At 37.7% G+C, this 22,549-nt stretch overlaps 1 protein-coding gene across 6 annotated transcripts in view; it reads right to left on the bottom strand.

Annotated features, from left to right (window-relative positions):
- ARHGAP21 (Rho GTPase activating protein 21) overlaps positions 1–22,549 on the bottom strand; it is a 128,473-nt gene that overhangs the window by 40,413 nt on the left and 65,511 nt on the right. For 5 of the 6 annotated variants that reach the window (XM_032622123.1, XM_032622119.1, XM_032622122.1 and 2 more), the window contains 3 exons: positions 8,018–8,110; positions 6,426–6,504; positions 3,830–3,884 (listed from right to left, as the gene is read on the bottom strand). In XM_032622123.1, the coding sequence (XP_032478014.1) occupies positions 3,830–3,884; positions 6,426–6,504; positions 8,018–8,110 (227 nt within the window). Of the gene's footprint in view, positions 1–3,829; positions 3,885–4,924; positions 5,022–6,425; positions 6,505–8,017; positions 8,111–22,549 lie in introns of those variants that run through there. The other variant, XM_032622124.1, reaches the window with a different exon arrangement.

Here is a 22,549-nt window from a genome sequence, read left to right as displayed (position 1 = left end):
TAACAAGCATGTACTATTCTTATAATTATTTTAAATGCTTTTTTTTAAAAAATAGAAGAAAGTTAACTGCTTCAAACTTGCAAAATATGAAAGAACCCTCCAGAATTCCTGTTCTTGCTTCCCTACTCTAAAGCAAGATTACCTTGATCCACACGTGACAAATGGATACCTAATTTTAAATAGAATAGTATACTGATGGTGGAACATAATAAATAATTATTTTGAAAGTAATTCTAATAAATCTAAAGAAAAACTGGGGTTAAATTACATTTTTCAATTTATATCGCACATTCATGGAGTGGTAACTAGGGCAATGGACGCAGATCTCAGAGATGAGTTTGCCTAGCAGCTCTGACCCTGACCGGCAGTGTGAATGTAACAGCCACTGACACTCTTCATCTGGACCCAACGACAGTATGGGACTGTGGTTTAGTTTCAAGTACAGGCTACATACAGTCTCAGGCCTAACTGGGTTCAAGTCCTAGTGCCATCACTTTCTTCCCTGTTACACTAGAAAAGCTGTTTAACCTGGCTGTTAAAACACAAGTAGGGGCTTCCCTGATGGCGCAGTGGTTGAGAGTCCGCCTACCAATGCAGGGGACGCAGGTTCGTGCCCCGGTCCGGGAAGATCCCACATGCCGCGGAGCGGCTGGGTCCGTGAGCCATGGCCGCTGAGCCTGTGCGTCCGGAGCCTGCGCTCCACAACGGGAGAGGCCACAACAGTGAGAGGCCCGCGTACCACAAAAAAAAAAAAAAAAGGCTCCAAATACCCTCGTCAAACATCAGACACACCCGAGAATCTCCACAGCCATCAGAACTGATCTACTTAAAACTGAATTTTGAGTCCATGGAGCTAAAGGCTTAATGAAGTACCTTGAAGTCTGCACAGAAAAGAACACCCAGATCTAGCACTGAGAGCTACCATGGGTCCATTGAGGACATATTTTTTTTCAGTCAGCATCACTGTTTAGGTGACTTGACAGGTGGTGGCTACTTCATTCACTCTCAGTGTCTGAGAGGGCAACAAAATCGTTTTGTCTTTTTACAAATGCAACAGGAAGTGCTTTTTATTTTGTAGTATCACCTTAAAAATATGAACTTGTCTAAGTCTATGATCATGGTCTAAAATATTATAAGACCACCAAATGACTCAAATGAATACAATACTATTGTATTGTTAGTTTAAAATGTATGTCACTATACATACATTTTACAATGTATGAAAATGTATGTTAGTTTAAAAAATGAGGTTGCCAAGTACAGGAGTACTATTACCAGCACTAGTTTAATAACATAATAAATAATTCTTAATTTTACTTCATGTTTTCAACCTCATGTCACTGTCTTCTGTGAATTATGAGATTTATTATTATCTACCTGTCCTTACATGATGTAAGTTTTAAACCAAATCAAATTTTCTATGCCACCTCTCAAAGATGAGCTGAATACCTCTAGAACAACTTGATCTACACATCACTTGAGGAGCAAACACTCATGGACACCCAATCCTGCCGTGACCCAGGCAAATATATAAAAACTGAGACAGGCTTTCTCTTGGGTAAATGATGTTTATAGTAGCTGTAAAAATGTTCATGTTTATGTTTTCTTTACAATGAATATTCAACCTCACAGGGACAAATACATCTTTAAAAGCATATATTTTAAGTAACAGATTTAAGACCAACATAAATACTTCTGAAGGCCCCTTATAGAATATTTTCATTCTAGAATCTGTTAGAGAGAAGTATTTCCACATATGGTTTTTTAAATCCCAGATTCTCTTTAGGTTTTATAATAGATTTTAAAAATGCCACTTGTAGATATCCCAGCTAAAAGCATTGATGTGGAAAAGAAGTTACTGCATTTCAGTGTCCTTCAGGGAACAACAGAGAGTCTGCATTAACTATATATACTCCTTCAATTTCCTAACGCAAATGTGAATGAAGACTGGGTTTAAAAGTGAGGTTTTCTTTTATCATCAAGGATATGGGCTTTTAATTTCTTATGATTAAAATAACTCAACAGGTTTTAAAGATGAATTTTCTGTTACAATGTATCAGGACCCTGAGGAACCTTGAAGATCTGTGTGTTCAGGTCACCCCAGTGAACCAACTTCTCCCTGTGTTGCAACACTTTGTATTTTCCCTTTACCTTAAATAAAACATAAGGAAATTAATTAACCTAATTTCCCATTGATCACATCCTTAGAACATGATCCCTTGCGCTGTTGCTCCCCTGTATCACCCACACAGCAGGCTAGGATGGTAATTCTGTGCCTGATTCCTGGGAATTTATACAACGTTTCACTGTTCTAAACGTTTATAGAACGTTTCACTGTTCTCAACAGTGTCCAACCGGTGCCTTCACCTTGGCAAGCAAAGAGACTACTGAAGATGAGATATCAGTTCTGTTTTGGAAGTGCCCTCTGTCTCTGAGTCAGGAGAATGCAAGGGTTCAAGGTAAAGTTTGCCCTACCGTGTGGGCATCACCTCCTGGTCCTTTGCATAAGTGGAGCCCTACAGGAGGACCCCCCTATTTATTTTCAGTCTAGTGACTTCACTGCCTTCCATGGTTGTCTGTTGTTCTCTCGCTGTGCGGAATGATCAGGGGAGGACTCTACAACTAGTGCTGCTTGACTGAGAAAACCGCCACAGATGCTTACAACTTCCTTGTTGAGACACTCAACCCCAACAGAACTGCGCATTTAAGAAGGGTAATAACCTGCTGTCGATAAACATGCCATTTTGAAATAAAATCAGTATGTCTTGAAAACACAAGGCTGATCTCCATGGATTTTGGTTAATTATATTTTATGTGTAAGTGAATAAACTGAATCACTAGGATTGGCTTTAGTGATTTTTTTGTAAAAAAAAAACGTTTACAGAAGATTATTTAGGACTTTTGTTGAGCTAAGTTCAAAGGAAAGCCTTACAAGTGAAAAACATTCCGATTTCCATTCCTACCACAAGGATTCCATCAGTTCTGAGTAAGAAAACAACAGCAACAACAGCTATTCACTAAAAGGAATTAAAAAACAACAACAATCTTCACAGCCACTGCTATTTCCTAGCTCTAACTGTTTTATTCTGCTAAACTACAAAATCAATTGAGGAAAAGTATTATTTTCCTGAATGAAATTTATGTTGTCATCTTTTTACCCTCAGCAATATCTAAGCTTAATAAAGGAGTTAAGTACTCCAGTTAATCTGTTTTCTTTCTCAAGAGGAGAAAGATATTTTAAGATAAATGCTAAAGATTTTCAACTATATAGTTTCACTCTCTCTCTAAGATGCTAACCTATTTTTCCCTTAAGGTGTAGACTCTATTCATTGTGAACATTACTTCTAATGGAATGAATGGATACTGTTAAGAAAACTGCTCGGTAAGTTAATTTACAGACAGTAATGCTTATTGGAAAATTTAAAATGGCTTTCATAAAATTTCTGACCTCATAGTTTAAAAAAAAAAAAATCTAATTCCTGGGGATATGTACTTGCACCCTGAGGCTTGGCTTTTGGTTGAAGGAGTATCTAGAATGCAACATTTGGGCAAACAAACTCTTTAGGAATCTCATTCCAAATGACAACAGTAAGAGTTTACTGCGGAATCAATAAAATATTCTCATGTTGCTTAATTGTAAAAAATGGACAATAGTCTCTCTCTCCCTTTGTTTTGTTTTTTTGGTAAAATGTAGAGAAAAACAGAGCGTTTTGAGTTTTTTTTCCCTAGAATCTTTTAAAAAAAGTTTAATCCACCTCCATCTTTAAAGAATTTTTATTAACATTCATGACTATAAAACAATCCACATATTTGAATAAATAAAACTCACCACTTGGAGAATGTCTTCATCTTTTGGCATAACACTAAGTTCCAATGTGGTATCGCTGAAATTGAATAGACACATACTATTTTAGGGGAGGCAGAAGTATACAAGAAAGACATAAAGGAAAAAGAGTTAACTCACAAGTATTTTTAAAATTGCTTAGAGTTTAATATGGGGGTTTTAAAAATCTTTACATTTCAAATCCGAATCATTAAAATGAAAAGAAGTCATTTATATATATAGGCTAATTATGTACAAAAGAGGGCACCCTGCCGTATGTCTGAGCTATTCATAATCAGTCATGTGTTCTTTATAACATGTTTCTAATTTAAAAACATGAAGTATATTACTTATATTGAATACTCCTGGAACAAAACTCATCAATATATAATTGTGTATTATTTTCTTTCAGGTCACAGAACAAATTACAAATTTTTACCACCAATTCTCTGTTTATCAAGTTAAAAATACATTAACATAAAAATAATCAGAGAACCCTCAAATTTAACATTTTAAGCAATATAAACATCTAGTTTTGAAATATTCCCTCTTGGCCTCAAATGGGAAGGAAATCAGAGTTCACCATCACAACCATCAAAATGACTCATTTTTTAAAAACCATATAGCATCTCAACAATTTACTTTCTTCTCCGTGATTTAATTTTAGAGCCTTTACAGGAATAGCTCAAAGTCTCATTTTATTTTGGTACTGTAAGTGTTCTGTTAAAAATAATAGAGAAGTTTCTCTAGGTTTAAAACAGTTCAAAGGGATAAATTATACCAAGTCCTGTGATCTGGAATTAACACTTAGATACGGCAAGGAGAACACTGCTATCCCCAGCAAGTGCTTCAGTATCTACCCTAACAATATCAGATAGATTTTCCCCCAATACAATCAAGAGATTAAGAAACAAACAACAACAAAAACAAAAAACCCCAAATCTAATAATTTACTGGTGTCTCTATTCGAACCCTTATTTTTAGGTTCATAAATGCTGAGAGAAGAGTAAAACAATTAGAACCACAGGTTCAAATAAATTCTACGAAGAAAATATGTAGGTACTTGTATTTCAACATTTAGAGTTGGTAGAAAATACATACTGATGCTTAGATAAATTCTTCTGCAAGGATACATTTTTACATTAATACACTGCAGAATCTCAATGGCTTTGTGCTGCATTAATCCATTTGCTACCAACTGCAGACAAAAGGAACACAATTTTTTAAAAGAAAAATAAGATCATGAAAAAACAGTATTTATTTTTCAAATTGCTTTATTGGTTGAAAAATTAAGACTGTCATTCCAAAGTGTTATTATTATTCTGAAAGATGAACTGCACCAGTAACAAAAAAAACAAACAAACAAAAAATTAATGTGGATTTTGAGGAAAACAAAGATTAAGTTATGGTTGTTTGGAAAAATAGTACTTTTAAAGAAGACATGTTAACAAATACACTAAAAAAACCCTTAAATTACAGGCTGACGAAACATACTGGTATATTTATCATGATCTAAATTATTTGCAGTAAAAGAAAATTTGGGTGGATCTCCCCACTGCCTCCGGGGAGGCTTTCAATTCTTCACCAGTGCCCAGGTCTCCTCAATATTTAAGATCAAATAGGGCTCACTGTCAGGAACACCTAGAATCCAACAGTAAGGAGAATACTCTGAGATCAATAAATCATGATCACATCACCTAACTGTAAAAGTGACAACATATTAGGGCATTCATGTACATAAGTTAGATTATAGCATGAACAGCTTTAGACATGGTTAGAGGAGCTTGATAGAATTCTTCAGAAAATAATGAACCTCAATTTAATTACAGACAGGTGAGTATGGCTAACATAAAGCAACAAATCATCCAAAAGTTACTGTATTTGAATCTGGGAAGAACCTCTTGTGGTGATGAGCTGGAAATCGGATCCCAGAGTCATGGCTTATTCTTGACAGAAATTTAATACAGCAACCTCTTTGGCTTTCGATTTCCTTATGTGTAATTAAAAAAAAAAAATTCTAGGTGTGTGATAGAGAGAAAGAGTAGGACTAAATTATTTTTGCAATCAGTCGCTCTATAAATATTTATTTACCTTTAGAACTCAAAATCCTATTCTGTAGAATGTAGGCAAACAAACGGATTAAAAGACGATTTCTTGCTGTCTTTGTTAAAACAAATGAATTTGAGCCAAGAATATCATTCAGTAAAAGCTATTTAAGATAAGTTATCCTTAGTGGTTTTAAAATAAATTATACATGCATTTATATATATATATATTTATTATAAACAAATTAGAAATTTGATTATCACTTCAAATAAAAGTAGGAAACTTAATGGTAAATCTAAAACGTATGCCTCTCAGGCTCTAAAGGATTTTAATTACAAATCTGATAAACTTGCCAAAACAAAGCCACCAAATACGCCATCCTCAGATAGTTTGTTCTTGGCAACTTTCAAATGCATTTTCCACTTTAAGGGAAAGTTTCAGATTTCCACAGCACATTAATTTCTTATAGGAATATGATACTGCGTTAAATCTACTAGTTTCAGTGATTTATAAAACCCATCTTTGGCCAAAATTCATCCTATTTCAAGACTCTTACCTGTTCTGGATTAAAGCGATTACTTGGGAATAGGTCTTTCCAATAACACTTTCTCCATTGACTTTTATAATTCGATCACCTTCAAAGAGAAATTAAATAACACATGAGGAATTCCTTTAAAAAGTCACTTGTGAGTACCTTTGAAATATTTCTTGAGTAATATACTTATTTTTAATATATCCTTGCTCGTTTTTTAACGTGTCTTTTTACAAAAATGAACCTAAATTTTAATATATCTAGCTACTTATGAAATATAACTGTATTTTAAATAAGAGTCCAGCCATCGATGAATTTAGAAACCTCAAAAAGTATAATCACCAAGTGACCACAATTATACTATTTATGCCCCTATCATTTGTTTTCTGAGTTGTAAAACTACTATTTATCCCTCCATTTACCCTGTCCTTTCTAATAGAGAAACACTGTTTAACAGCCTTAGACAATTATTTTTGTTATCTCAGTGGTCTCTAATTTTAGTCCAACTGATTTTCTTTGTTGTATTCTCTCAGTCTATTTAGTTTATTGATTAGTGCTACATTGCAGAACTTAAACATGGGTATGGACATGGTTTTGACTTTATATCTATTAACTTGTTCTTCATTTTAATGGGGAAAAGGATGTTTGGTTACTCAGAAAAATTCAGTGGAACAGAAAGGAAAATAATGAGAGAAAGGACAGAGGAAAGAGGAAAACAGGAAAAAACGTATATTTTGTGGGCTTTGCACAGTCCCTCAACTTCATCTTCCCAACCTTGGAAAGCTTAGAATATGAGAGATGATACATTCTAGGTAATAGAATCCTATATGTTCACTGATGTACATTTTATACATACTAATGATATTGAAATTAGGCTTACTTTAGCTATGACAAAAAAGATAATTAACAACTTAACAATGCATCCTAATAAATCTTACCAGTGACACCCACTATTTACATGTGTAGCTGCAAAGATAACATTTTATTCAAAAGGCAGTAAAAGATAGTTTTTCACTAATTCCCTTTTTAAATTATTTCATGTTTAGAAACAAGAGAAAAGGGTAACTATTTTAGTGTCTGCATTAATCTAAACTAAATCCTACTTAGTTTTTTAAATTAAAATCACAAGTCACAAAATATTTCAGAACAGCTACCAGACCACATCCACTGATAGTTGCAGATGAAGCTGGGCTTGCATTGCACTGGAGACTTAAACTACTCTTTGTGGTGGACAAATTCATTCACCTCTAGCAGGTCAGGCTCTGCCAGAACTTGGAGCTCCAAGATGATTTCATTTACTTCAACGAATATCTCCTTCATTTGCTATTTTACTAACCTTTGTCAAAATTAAATGTATGCAAAATAGGTTAAGAGGGCCTCTGAGGGTCCATTATCTGAGTGGTAACTGAAAGTATCCACAATATATCAATTACGGTGTTTCTGCCCACCCATCCATTTGGGTATCAAAAAACATATAACTAACTAGGTCTCAAAAACAGTAATAACTGATATGAAGAAAAAGGAAGAAACATACAGTAGGAGACGGAAAATGAAATATGGTAAAAATGAAGTAGAAAAGAAATTAAAAGGTAGGTTTAAGTAAGACTATCAAGCACCTGTGCACAATCCAGCTTCAAAAGCAGGTCCTCCCTCTTTAACCTGTTTGACAAAGATGGTATCCATGGGTTCCAAGCGGTTTCTTTGTTTTCCTGTGGGAAAGAAAAGATCCAAGGCGTAATTTTACCTCACGATATTTTCTTAAAATAGCAAAATAAAAAATGATATTTAATTGAGACAGTGAAGCAAAGATTTTTTAAATGAAATGTTAAACACATATCTTAAATCTGGATGCTAAAGTCATCATTAAGAGGGTTCCAAGAACTCAAACATTTATTTTTCTTCTTCCATAACACAACCACCACAATAGCAATGATTTCCATTTACTGGGAACATTCTGTATGTAAATTATCACACTAAATATTACACATACCTGAGAGCTAATTTCCATAACAAGTAAGTATTTCTACCACCATCGAATAAAAGAGGACACCGAGGCTCAGAGAGACTAAGTAAATTCTCTTAAGGTCACACAGCTAGATTACACAGGTGGTATTCAACTCCACTGCTTTTTAACACTGCGTGGTGTTAAGCACTAAGTCACAATCCTAAATAAGACAGTCCTTTCCCTTCAGGGACTCTGGAGGGAGAAAGACATATGAACAAAGAATGGTATGACAGGGGCTTCCCTGGTGGCGCAGTGGTTGAGAGTCCGCCTGCCGACGCGGGGTACAAGGGTTCGTGCCCCGGTCCGGGAAGATCCCACATGCCGCGGAGCAGCTGGGCCCGTGAGCCATGGCCGCTGAGCCTGTGCTCCGCAGCGGGAGAGGCCGCAGCAGTGAGAGGCCCGCGTACCGCAAAAAAAAAAAACAGAGACAGATACAACATACAGTCATGGCAATGAGGAGCTCGTGATCAAATCTGAAAGTCAGTACTTCACAAACTGCTATCCGTGGATCGTCTGCATTAACAGCTCAGGGGTTTGACAAAAATCAACGTTTGGGGGTTCAATCAGAAATCTGGTTTGTCAAGAAGTTTCCCAGATGATCCTTCTACACACTAACATTGGAGAACAACTGACAGTTTCAATACACAGAAGTCAAAGAAAGAGTCACAGGTGAGAGGACATTGAAACTAAGCAACAAGCACCAAGGTAAGTACTGAGAGGGGACAAACAGGTAGACAGTGGTTCTCAGAGTGTGATCCCCAGACCAGCAGCATTAACACAACCAGGGAATGTGCTGGAAATGCAAATTCACGGACCCCCCCACCCCAGATCTACTGAATCAGAAACCCTCCTGTGACTGTGATGCATACTCAAGATGGAAAATCAATGAACCAGAAGACACAGCCCTGACCCTTAAGGAAGAATATAACTGAGAAAATAAGGCATATGTATGTATGGAGTTCTTTCACCATACTTGTTAGACTGTGGTGCTGGGCAGAATATGACTGCCAAATATAAAGAATCCATAATTATTGTCATATAAAACCGAATTTTTATCCAGGTATATCATAAAGGTGGCTCAAAAGAAGTAGAAACCAATAAAGGAACGTCTATCAGCAACTCCCCTTACATATTTAGCTGTTTACTCTGAAAGACATCCTCTCAAAGTAGTGAATGGCTAACTCTGCTTAAAATGCAACAGGGCACAGAGGAAAACTGCTCATGTTTTAGACACCAGGAGACAGGGATCCAAATCCTTGCTGTGCCACGGGATAGGCCAGGTGCAGGTAAATAAACGTTTTTACTTAAAAGAAATGATTGCTTTTTCTTTTACAGTACAGAGACATGTTTTTGCATTCTTGAAGGGTTTCTATGAAGACTCAATAAGATAACATGTAAAAGCGCTCAGCATAGCTTGTAATTGGAGCAATTCCTTGGTAAATGTGTATTTCCACTCTCCGTCGTGCTTAGATGAAGACTAGTCTCATATTCTTACGTTTTCAAGCATGAAAAATTTGAAAGGTTGTAAAAATATACCTGCAAAGCATCTATCATCCAATTTTCAAAAATATATATCAGATCTCTTCCCAAGGAAACTCTATACAGCTCTCTAAGTTCAGAAGACGTGAAAATATTATAAATCCTTTGGTCACTTCTGATTGGCTATGACAGACAGCCCTGACTGCTTTCTCCATGAGGTTTTGGAGGAAACAGAGAACTAATGCTAGTTAAATCCCTACTGTAAGGAAGAATGTCCTCATTCTTAAGAGATGTTTGCCAAAATACTTAGGGACTGATTGTAATCTTATATTATCATATTTTATTATTATATTATTACATTTCCAGTATTATGATAATGATATCTGCAACTTAATTTTCAAATGGCTTGAGAGAAAAAAATAAGCCAAGATATCCGAACACCCAGACACATGTATGGATGGACAGATAAAGCAAATATATATTCAACATTAAGTTAATTGTTGAATCCAGATGGACAAGGTATTTGCTGTACTTTGAAAATTATAATACACAGTTTGGGAAAACTTTCTGTATGTGCCAGGTTTTATTTTTCTTCGCAGAACCTGTCATCCGCTACTTAAAGTTACATGTTTATTTGCTTTCATACTGGCTGGTTGTCTCTTCCACTAAAATGAAGAGCAGGGATTTTTGTCACGTTCACTGATGCTCACAGCACCCAGAACAATGCATGGCACAGAACAGGCATTCGATAAAGCATTATGCAATAAATGAACAAATTTATGATTTAATTCTTACATCAAGCTGTCAAGAAAGTCATTATGATTTTAATACTGTCACTATACTGAGGAGGAAACAGACTAAGTAACTTGCGAAGAGGCAGAGTAGGGATCTGAATCGAGATCCAAATCCAAACATGGTGTGTTCCCTCCTGCTTCAAATGTAACCGAACTACTTATTCAGTTGTCAAGCTTTACCAAATACAAGGAGACAGTCCACTTACAACTAGTTCGAAAGGGAAAAGAAGGTTTCTTTCAATATAAGTCACTTAAAATGCAAATACTTAATGCCAATCCAGCTGGTAATTAGGCTAGGTCCGTATGCAGCCAACTCAACATTTACAACAGTTGGTATTTAAGGAAAACCATCTATTTTTTCTAGGCTAGAGATCTGAAGGTTTACTAAGTTTTGCTGTGCCAAGTCACTGCTTTCATGGAAAGATTTATATAATTAAAGAGAGGATGCTTTTTTTTTTTTTTTAATTCGGTACGCGGTCCTCTCACTGCTGTGGCCTCTCCCGTTGCGGAGCACAGGCTCCGGACGCGCAGGCTCAGCGGCCATGGCTCACGGACCCAGCCGCTCCGCGGCATGTGGGATCTTCCCGGACCGGGGCACGAACCCGCGTCCCCTGCATCGGCAGGCGGACTCTCAACCACTGCGCCACCAGGGAAGCCCCGAGGACGTTTTTTTTTTTTTTTTTTAATTAATGTCTTCTAGTCCACTATGTCCCAAAGGTGATTATACCATACTCATATTTAAAAATACAAAATGTAGGGCTTCCCAGGTGGTGCAGAGGTTGAGAGTCCGCCTGCCGATGCAGGGGACGCGGGTTCGTGCCCTGGTCCGGGAAGATCCCACATGCCGCGGAGCGGCTGGGTCCGTGAGCCATGGCCGCTGAGCCTGCGCGTCCGGAGCCTGTGCTCCGCAACGGGAGAGGCCACAGCAGTGAGAGGACCGCGTACCGCAAAAAAAAATAAATAAAATAAAATTAAAATTAAAAATGTAAATGAGCATTAATGAATTCTACAAAATAATAAGAAGCTGGCTGGGAAGCAATGTACTGACTTCTGAAAGTTCTGATAGGCACTTTCACTCACACGGAATAAATTGTAGTCCAAAATAATTTGGTTTTGATTTCTATAAAGGAAATACTAACTTCGCAATGACTACCATTATAAAATCACAGAGACTTTGCCACAAACTGACGAATCCTTCAATACACTGTGCCTGAAAATACATGAAGATGGAACAGACTAAAAGAAGGGCCAGTCTTACAGCAAGCACTACCACATCTGCTGAGAGCTGTACTTTGATTCTTCTTGCTCACTTTCCTTTCTGGACTGTCTCCAAAATTCTGACTTGCTATTACTACTGTGGATCTTAACCAATCCCTTCTGGACAACAGAAAAATGTCCCATAGGCGTCCTTTAATTACAGGCAGGTTTAACTAAGAAATATCCCTCTCTTCAATTTCTATACTCCTTGACTCTAAGTCTTGTGTTAAACACGTGGTTCAATAATTTTAAGAGTGTCATCTCTTTAATATATGCTCTCTGCAATTCCACTGGAACTGGAAATCACAAGCATCAAATTTAAAGTGTGTGTTATTCAATCTCGTACGTCTTTAGTTTTTTAAAGTCGGTTTCTAGATATGCAAAACAAAGAGTCCGATCCCGAATTGTAATTAATCAGGAAAAAGTATTCCCTGCTTCCCTGTAGGATCATCTGGCAGAGCCGGGTGGCTTCCCTGGCAATTCTTAGTAAAAAGCCTCTTTCAATTCTACATGTGTATTTTATAATTTCTCAATTTTTTGAGAACACATAGGATGTGTTTCAAAGAACTGCTAAAGACCTTATTCAAGTATTATTCCCTTGACCTTATCAAAAGAAAAGGGAAATGTGTCTTTCTAACACACACATGTAATTAAATCGTTCTGTATTTGAGAAAAGGAAGAAGACAATGACCTTACATGAATGAGAATGGCTAAAATGAGCAGGTACTGAAAGTCCCACTTTATGCTATTTAACATACAATTAGTAAACACTTAAATAAGAAGCTATAAAAAGCATACACGAATTTGCCTGAAGTTGAACGTTACACTTTGAAATCAGAGAGAATGCACATATTTTTACATTATGGTAAATATAATCAGTTGGGGAAAAATAACTCAACTAAAAGAAATAATAATATATAGGTAGTAGCTGCCATCCAAATACTGGATGAACATGCAGGTGGATATGATTTTTTCTTTTTTTTTTTTTGCAGTACGCGGGCCTCTCACTGTTGTGGCCTCTCCCGCTGCGGAGCACAGGCTCCGGACGCGCAGGCTCAGCGGCCATGGCTCACGGGCCCAACTGCTCCGCAGCATGTGGGATCCTCCCGGACAGGGGCACGAACCCGCGTCCCCTGCACTGGCAGGCGGACTCCCAACCACTGCGCCACCAGGAAAGACCCGGGTGGATATGATTTTTATTCTCCATACCTAGTATAAGGCAGTGGTTAACAGCTTGAGCCCTACGACCAGATTACCTGGTTTAAAATCCCAGCTCTACCACTTACTTTCCAAGTAGGGTTACTGGATTTTGCAAAAATGACTGTCTATGAGAAATTCAAATTTAACTGGGCATCCTGTAGTTTATCTGGCAACCCTATCCCCAAGTGATGTTAGACAAATGATTTATTTGTACCCCAGTTAACTCATCTGAAAAATGAGGGTGATGACAATTTATTTTTACCTGGCAGGGCTATTGTGAGGATTAGAAGAGAGAATCCACTGAAATACTTATATGATGCCTAATACAAGTAGGTATTTAATCAATGTCATTACTATGCTAACCTGATGATAAAGCTTTAGAAAGTTTACATGGAGATCAGGGATGAATGAGGCCAGGGGACATGGCGCTTGTCACACTGCTTGTGCTTGATTAAATACTGGTCCAAAGAGTAACAATACAGACTCAACTGGCATACTGGGGGGAGTTGAAGAGTACAAACCGAAGAACGCCAAAGAAAAGAAGGAAGAAGTAAGAGAGACTATACTAACAAGTTTCCAGTAACTGACACAAACTACTCACCTGTCTTCAAAGAGACTGGTGTCTAAAAGCCAGAGTGCTCTAATGACCCTCTTCTTTGGAGAATGCTAAAATCCAAATCACTTGCAACATTTAAATTGTTTCACAATTTGAAATGTACAAAGCAAGCAGCCTAAAGTAAATAGATTATTTTCAGAAGTAATATTCTTAGAACTATACCAGTTAGAAACGAGACACAGAGAATGAAGATACACAGGGAAATAATAGGTATAGATCAGGGAATCCTATAGTTAGTTCTAGGGACAAGAGAAATGTATTTATCAGAGTTAAAAAAAAAATTATACTTTAAACAAAGAAATACCATCTTACATCTTCACCAAAAGCAAAGCAGCAGAAAATAAGGGCTATCACTCAGATTGAGATTTAAAAAAATTTTTCCTTCTCTCTCACAGTTCCTATGCTACCGAACAATTTTTTTAATGGAACCAAATCTCTGTTTTTATAATGACAGTTTTTTAAAGTATTCTTTTTACTGATTTCTTTGTTGTAAAAAAAAGAAAAAAAGACAAAAACAAAGAAACCCTCTATCTACCTCTACACTAGAAAAGGCTGTTGAAATTAAACTGTGCTTCATATGAAAGTTAAAGTTAGATAAGCCTTGGAAGACGTGTGCTCTCCACAAAGGTGGAAAGCTACAGACGTCACATAATGGAGTATTTTTTTTTTTTTTTTGCGGTACGCGGGCCTCTCACTGTTGTGGCCTCTCCTGTTGCGGAGCACAGGCTCCGGACGCGCAGACTCAGCGGCCATGGCTCACGGGCCTAGCCGCTCCGCGGCATGTGGGATCTTCCCGGACTGGGGCACGAACCCGTGTCCCCTGCATCGGCAGGCGGACTCTCAACCTCTGCGCCACCGGGGAAGCCCCATAATGGAGTATTAAAGCTCCAGGCATTCATTATTTAAAGAAAATCAATTAAATAGCTTATTGAAATTAATATCTATTTTTCAGACCCAAAATAATTGAAACCACAATGTAGACTGAGACAGACAGATATCAGAGTTAAATCTGAATAATAAAAAATGATCTTTGTTTCTCTTTGCTGGGTCACAGATTGACACAGAAAAAACAGGGCATGGAGAAGCATTTATTGAGCAGAAGTTAGGAATTATGGATCTATTAAGGCAAAAAACAAACAGAGGGGATGATAAATAGCAAATTCAGGCTAGTAGTTACCTCTGGGGGAAGAGAATAGAAAAGGAGTGGTATGGAAGGGCCTTAACCATATTTATAATCATTTATGTCTTAGTGAGAGAGAAATGGAGGAGGGGAGTGTTAAAATGCTAAGATGACAAGGACAGGTGGCCACCATTTGGAAGTCACATTTCTTCCCTTTATTTTCTGTTTGCCTGAAATATTTCATAGCTGTTTTTTTCATTGTTGAAAACAGGCTTCTAAAAAAAGAAAGAAAAGAAAAGAAAACAGGCTTCTAATTTTTATTTTAGGGGTTTGGTTTGCTAACGGCGTACAAAACTATCTTAAGAGCCTAAGAGAGGCATTGTCTCACATCAAAAACCCGTATGTATCATATGAAAAATACTGATACATCCTATATGAAAATTAAGTACAATCCAATTTAAGAAGACTGCCATGGCAGATTATTGGGTCCCTTTCCCCTTTGGTAAGGGCAGAAGCACTAAGGAAAAAAAAATGCATTCCAGCTTTTTAAACCTAGGTGGTCCCAAATTTCCACTTATGACGCTCTCATTTCCAGAGTGATGGCTAGTACTTTGAAACTATACCCCCCAAGCCTCCAATCTGTAGCTCCAACAATTCTTATGAGCTCCCAACCCCAAATTCCAATAGTCTCTAGACAACGTCAGTAGAATGTCACCTGTCAGGTCTCAATCACATTTCATCCATTATAAGCAAACACACACTCACTACTCAACCTCATCTTTAAGTAACATCAAATGGAACAAAGTGAAGTTAAGAAAACCTGCTAAATATTAAAAAGCAGATCATGTTCTAAGTTAATCATGACAAACTTTCTTTCAGCCCACACCTGTCTAATTTTTTTGGTTTACTTTTTAGTGTGGTAAATGCCCCGCATATACAAAAATAGAGGAAAACAGCAGAATAACCCCCTCCATGAACATAATGTAAATAATTATTAAAAATCTGTCATCTTGTTTCATTTACACTCTCATTTTTCTCCTAAAGTATTTTAGTGTAAATCCCAGGTATCATGTCAATTCATTCACAAATACTTCAAATAGTTCAGTATGCATCACTAACAAGTCAGAACTTTACTTCTTCTTAAAGGAAAGAAAACAAAATCTGTTCACAGTTCTCCGTATTATGCAGTATTTTGCACAATCTGGATCATATAAATTGACAACAAACCCAAGCCTTCCTTCTACTTTCTTCTATCTTCCTAAAAGCCTACCTAACATTAATGAAAAGCAGTATTTCATGACATAGGAACGGTAGCACCAAAAGCTATGAAATAAATTTAGAAAAGGTCTCACGTGTAAAACCACAATAGAATCCTAAAATTAAGTTCTGGAACAAGTTTCCCACTCCTAATGGAATGCTCTGCCTATCTATTCCAATTCAGTGAGGTCACCTATGCAAGAGAACATACACTACATGAAAATCTCTGGCACACAGAACAGTGTCTGGCATATAGTGGATGCTCTAGAAATATTACTGCTGATTGATTCAAATTAGAGTCCTAGTAAATGCCAATAGCAAGACTGCCCAAAACCAACTTGGAGACATGTTTCAGGAACAAAGCTATTATTGTACTGCAACTGATCTATAGGATTTCCCTGAAATAGAAGGAAAATGCTGCCACTTAATAGTAATTTCAGTACAATACCACTAGGTGTCAGACGTGAACCAAAATTTCCTGGCGTTATGAACCACCTAGGCAAGAAAGACTCTGGAGGATGTTATTCATTCAACAAATATTTAGTGAGCTTGGACAACGTGCCAGGAGCCGATCACGCTACAACGAACAAAACAGTCCTGGGATCTGTCTTCTGGAGTATTTGAAGTTTATGCAGCATCGTCTTTTTCTCTCTCTGAAAGTTTCAGGAATTTCACAAAGTATGTATCACATGTGGATTCAGAGCCGTTATTCCAGTTGTTCTAGATTTTCAGTTCTCTGCAAAGCCGGAAAAATGTGTTGCAGTGTGCTAACCACGGGCTGCCCGACCCCATACCTGATTAAACCTGCCCCTCATCTTTCTCCAAACCCTTTAGTCCTCTCTGGTCTTCAAGACTATCAGTCTCCCTCAGAAAACACTCTTTCCTTTAAGTTTACCCACAGATCAATACTACAACCAAATTCACCAGTAACCTCCACTTCCTTTCCCCCTTGACCTTTCAAAGCATTCCACTTGCCAATGTCCAGCTATGGACAATTCCAACCAGACCCTCCCTCTGCTCTTGTTCTTGGCCTGCAATGTCAAATGAGTAAAACTGCATGACCCACTCACTGATTTAGAGTTTCCAAGTTCAGCTAAGTGCTTGACATTACTCACTTAAGTCTCTTGCTTGTATTTTAATCCCCGTTCCCTCAGGGCTGCAGTTTCAAACTTCTAATACCCTTCTTGGACTTGTTCTGCCATCTTGATTTGTTCACACGATTTAGATAACCTTATTTCTTTCAACTGCTGAATCCTCATCTTTTTCTTTTTTAAATCTTTGTCTATCCTTACTTTCCTTTGCTCTTTCTCAGGTGAGGATTTAGTTACCAGCTTTCTTCAGGACCTTGTTCCCCAAATGGTCTCTTCTCAAGTGTAAAACCAATCTCTCTTCTTCTCTCCAGATCTCACAACACACGAAAGCTTCCCAAACTTAAGAGAACAACAAAACTTCTCCCTACCCTGCCACATAGCTTTCACCTCTCATTCCCCATCCTTTCATTTTCATACTTCTTGAATAATAATCTATACTCACCTACTCTCATTTCTTTACTTCTAATTCAGGGTTTCTCAGACATTGACAAGTATCCTCTGCGGGACAGCATGCATCCCCCCCTCCCCACTGTTCCCTGTTCTAATTTATGTCACAGCCCACTGACGCACCAGATCCACTCTGCCCACCACACTGAAACTATTCTTGGTAACTTTACCAATTTGCTACTTGTCAGGTCAGGTCCAACAGTATCTTTTTTTTTCTTTTTTCAAAATTTATTTATTTGGCCGCGCCGGGTCTTAGTTGTAGCATGCGGGATCTAGTTCCCAGAGGAGGGATCGAATCCAGGACCCCTGCATTGGGAGCACAGGGTCTTAACCACTGGACCACCAGGGATCTCCCCCAACAGTATCGTTTTAGTCTCCACCCTAATGAATTCTCTAGGACAAATGCAAGTTATCCACCCTCCCCTAAAAATGATCGTCTCTTAATTAGCAAGCCATCAACTCCTCCTGGCTGTCCTTATACCTTCCAAACTTATTTTCAGATTTCCTTTCCGATTCTCCTTTCTCTGACCAGCTCTTAGATGTTGTCTTTCCTAGAGTTCTATCTTTACGCTGTGTGTCTTCATGCTCTCCGTGTATGATTTTATTGATGCCTAGGGCTTAGTTATAGCACATAATAATGACGACTTCCAAATTTATTTTCAACCCTACCTCTCCCTATGAGCTCCATACCCAAATTTTCAACTAGGTACTGAACATTCTACCAGCATCAGAAACGTAACTTATCCCAAACTGAAATCATTTCCCCGGGGGGAATGAGGTGGGTGTGTTTCACTTCCATATCCCTCAGTCAATGGTACTTCCATCCATCCACTCATTCATGCCAGGAAAGCCAAGCATAATCCTCCACAAGACATCTTTAACTGGTGACATACAATCTACCCCATGTCCTACTACCAAATCTGGACAAAAACAACTTCTAAATACCTCCGAAATCTGTTCTTGAATGCTGTTTTTTCCTTTGTCCTGATAAAATCCTATTCAGCACAAAGCACACCCCATCTGAGAAACACTCCCTGGTGGTTAGATGACTTTCCATGCTGTGATCCTGCCACAGTTGTGCAGACCTCTGTTTCTGCACTTACGTAATTATTTTACACCTTCATCTTCCACCATCCTATATAAAGATTCATTAAATGTATATAGGCAAGGAACTGTTCTGGGTTTAAAGAAAAAAAAGTAATAAAATAAAGTTGGGAATTTCCTGGTGGTCCAGGGGTTAGGGCTCCGCGCTCCCACTGCAGGGGGCACGGGTTCAATCCCTGGTCGGGGACTAAGATCCCGCATGCCGCGTGGCCATAAGTACATACACACAAATCATTTTTAAAATTATAAAAAAATAAAAATAAGGTTCCTGCTCGACAATCCACCTGAGGCAGAAAAATGTTCAATGAGAAAAAAGTAGCATGAGAGATGGTGAAAAGTGTGACAGACAGTAATAAGCAGAGTGTGAAGGGAAGGGAGAGGGAGAGGCAGGGATGTGATACTATTTTTAGGAAATGGTCAGGGAAGTCCTCTCTAGCAGGTGACATCTGAATCACTATCTAAAGGAAATGAGATTACAGGCTATATTGCTCCCTTCCCAACAATTAGTTTAGTGACTGACTCTTGGAAGTGACTCAACAAATGTCTGCTAAGAGAATGAATAAACAACAGGAAATACATTTCTAGGCTTAACGCATTTAGCATTCATACGCAAATACTTCTATTGCAGTTCTACACCAGAGATGAAAAATTATCTCTTAAATTTTGAAAGCAGGGACCACCACAATCAAATCCACTTTTTATTAACTGGATCTATGAATCATGTATTTTGAGTATAGACTAACTGGAGAGCAATCAGGAAGAAAATGGGCCTATTCAGCTAAGTGGTGTCTGTGATCAAGGTCTTACGTTACGGAGCAGCTAAGAAAAGACAGCTCAAAATCACGTAATTACAGGTCATCTCTGGAGCAACAGTTTCTATAGAGAAGTGATTTCTAGGGCAGTCTAGAACATTAATACTCCAAACAGGTACTCTCCTGGACTTTCACCTTTATAGCCCTATTGTTCAGTATCCCAATTAGTTCTCTAAAATCCTAGATCGCCTATTTCCTAAAGGTTTTAGAACCATTAAAGAGATTTTTTAATCGCCTTTACCCTCTTGACTGCCAAACTACCCTCATGCAATGTCTCACAAAGCCTGAAAATCTACTCCAAAAATTGGATTTCTGTCAATACCTACTTTAATGCAATCAAATTCCCTTCATTTTAGATTTCTGTAAGTATGATTTCCTGGGACCTTTAGAGTGAAGTTAGATTTTTTTTTTTTAAACTTCTCATCTAACTTTACCAGTGTCCCAGTTTATTTTACAAATTCCTACTAAGGTCCAGGATTACCGTGTTTTTGTTATTAGTGTTCCAGCTTACACACTTAGCAACTGTGTGAAATAAGTTTTCTAAATTTAGAAAGTGTCACCGAGACTTTGTGTTCAAGGGGGACTGATGGGAGCAAGGTGAAAGAAAAATAGGAAGGAAGTAGAGAGACAATAATTCCTCAACAGCTGAGGTCAGATACTAACATGCTGACTTTTGCAGCTTCGGGAACAGTCATTTGGGAATAGCACCAAGTGAAGGTGGTACTAGGGTGGTACCCCCCTTTACTCAATACATTTACTCAACAAACATTTGTGCTCCTACTATGTACCATGCACTTAGCAGGCACTGAAAATTCAACAATGAAAGACAGTGTCCACCCTTAGTGATCTTTGTTCTTAAAGTAACACATAAAAACATTTTTTAATAAACATAATGACTAGTTTGGGTATGTAGGAGAATTTTACTTCGAACATTCTAATGACCAACTCTTGATAAAAGACAGAATCCCCCTTCTTATTTTTCTATTTTCCGTTATCAGATCTGTATTACTATCATCACCTCCCAGGAACAGGTATATTAGGAAGTAGAAAGTTTTCACTTGTTTACTGCAATCACTCAGATTAACTGTGTCCAAAATATGAGTAGGGATTTCCCAGGAGAAAATCAGGGAAAGAGTCTACCTGCATCTTTCACTAGTTGTGAAACAGCACTCTTCTCCATCTTGTACAAAACATCCTTTCAAACGTTTGGAAACTATTGAACATACTGAAAGCTATCACTCTCTCCCCCGTGTGTATCTATATCTATATCTATATATGTCCTTGTCATCACTGTCCTTTACATCTGGCGTTCCACAGTGTTTTGCTTTGTCCTATTTACTCAGAAGACCCTGAAGCCCTCCTTTCCCGTGTTTCCTACCTGTCAAATGAAGAGAAACAAAATAAATATATTGAGTTAACCTGTTGCTAGCAACATATGACATAAAAATCACTTATTATCTTTGTGTGTGTACACGTGTATGCAAGTTTATACATGTGTGTATATATTTTTACAGTAGGAAACATTGCCCATAATAGCAGACTACAAATAACTTGGTAATTTTATTATAACTATGTTGATAGAATAAAGTTATTTTAATAAGACAAATACATGGGCAGCAAAGCATTCACTGAAGTATCCATATATTAGCGAAGTGAGTGAGTACAGGGAAATACATCACTTATACTTGCGCCATAGTGTATACGCATACAAAGTCCAGCTACTAGAAAACTACCTCCCAGGACTTCCCTGGCTGTCCAGTGGTTAAGACTCCATGCTTCCACTGCAGGGGGTGCGGGTTCAATCCCCGGTAGGGGAACTAAGACCCCACATGCCACACAGTGTGGCCAAAAAAACAACAAAGAACAAAAAAAGAAAATTACCTCCCCAAATTACTACTAATATCATAATATATGCCCAGGTTAGAACTTCCGTCTTAAGGGCTTCTGCACTCAGCAGGCAGAGGAAAAAGCCCAAGTCTTGTCCAGTTAGGAATCTGTTAGGAGACTTTTCCCACACTGAAGAGTAAGGGTAACTGGAAAGAATGTTCCCACCAGCCCAGAGGCTATCTCAGTGCTAACTAAGCAGAGTAGGGGGTAAGGGAAGGGAAACCGATCTCTAAGAAGTAGCTAGAGGCCGAACTTCACATAGATTTATAGGCTAAATCAAGTAATAGCCTGGATCTGGATAAAGCAAACAACAATCTTTTATCCTAGATCTCAAAAAATCTTCAGTAATGATATTTGAAGGTCAATAAACACAAAATAGTCAAACATCCAGAAATAATAATAATAACAACAACAACAAAAAACTCCAAAAACACAACACCCTCTGAGCTAGAACCACCAGGAAAAAAAAGAGAGAAAGAGACCCACAAAGGCTTCTGATAATGGAATCACCAGACAGAGATTATAAAACAACTTTGCTTATCATGTCTGAAGAAGTTTTTAAAATAAGCTTAAAAATGGTAAAGAGGAAACTATAGGAAGTGATCAAGCATATTCGGTGCACTACCCTAAAGAACTTCTAATAATTAAAATTTAAAATGCAAACAGCTAAAAAGAAAATTATTGAATATACATAGGGAGAAATTACCTGGAATGCAGACACACACACACACACACACACACACACACACACACACGCACGCACACACAGAGAAGAAACAGAAAATTTAGGAGCCATGGGGGGTAGAGTAAGAAAATCTAACATATGTTTGATTGGAGCCCCAGAAGAAGAGAGCATTGGGTTACAGAAGGACACAGGTAATATGTGATGAGATGCTGGCTGAAAACTTCCTAGACTGATGATAGACATCCATCTACAGACACAAGAAGCTCAATGAATCCCAAACAAGAAAAATAAAAATATATCCTCACCTAGACTCATCATTACAAAATGGCTAAACATCAAAGATATAGAGAAAAATCTTATTTATTTATTTATTTAGGCTGTACTGGGTCTTAGT

This window comes from Phocoena sinus, chromosome 2 (assembly GCF_008692025.1).
Source record: "Phocoena sinus isolate mPhoSin1 chromosome 2, mPhoSin1.pri, whole genome shotgun sequence".
NCBI classification, from domain to species: domain Eukaryota; kingdom Metazoa; phylum Chordata; class Mammalia; order Artiodactyla; family Phocoenidae; genus Phocoena; species Phocoena sinus.
Note: the sequence above shows the minus strand (reverse complement) of the source record. Positions and strands in the feature narration are given on the sequence as shown.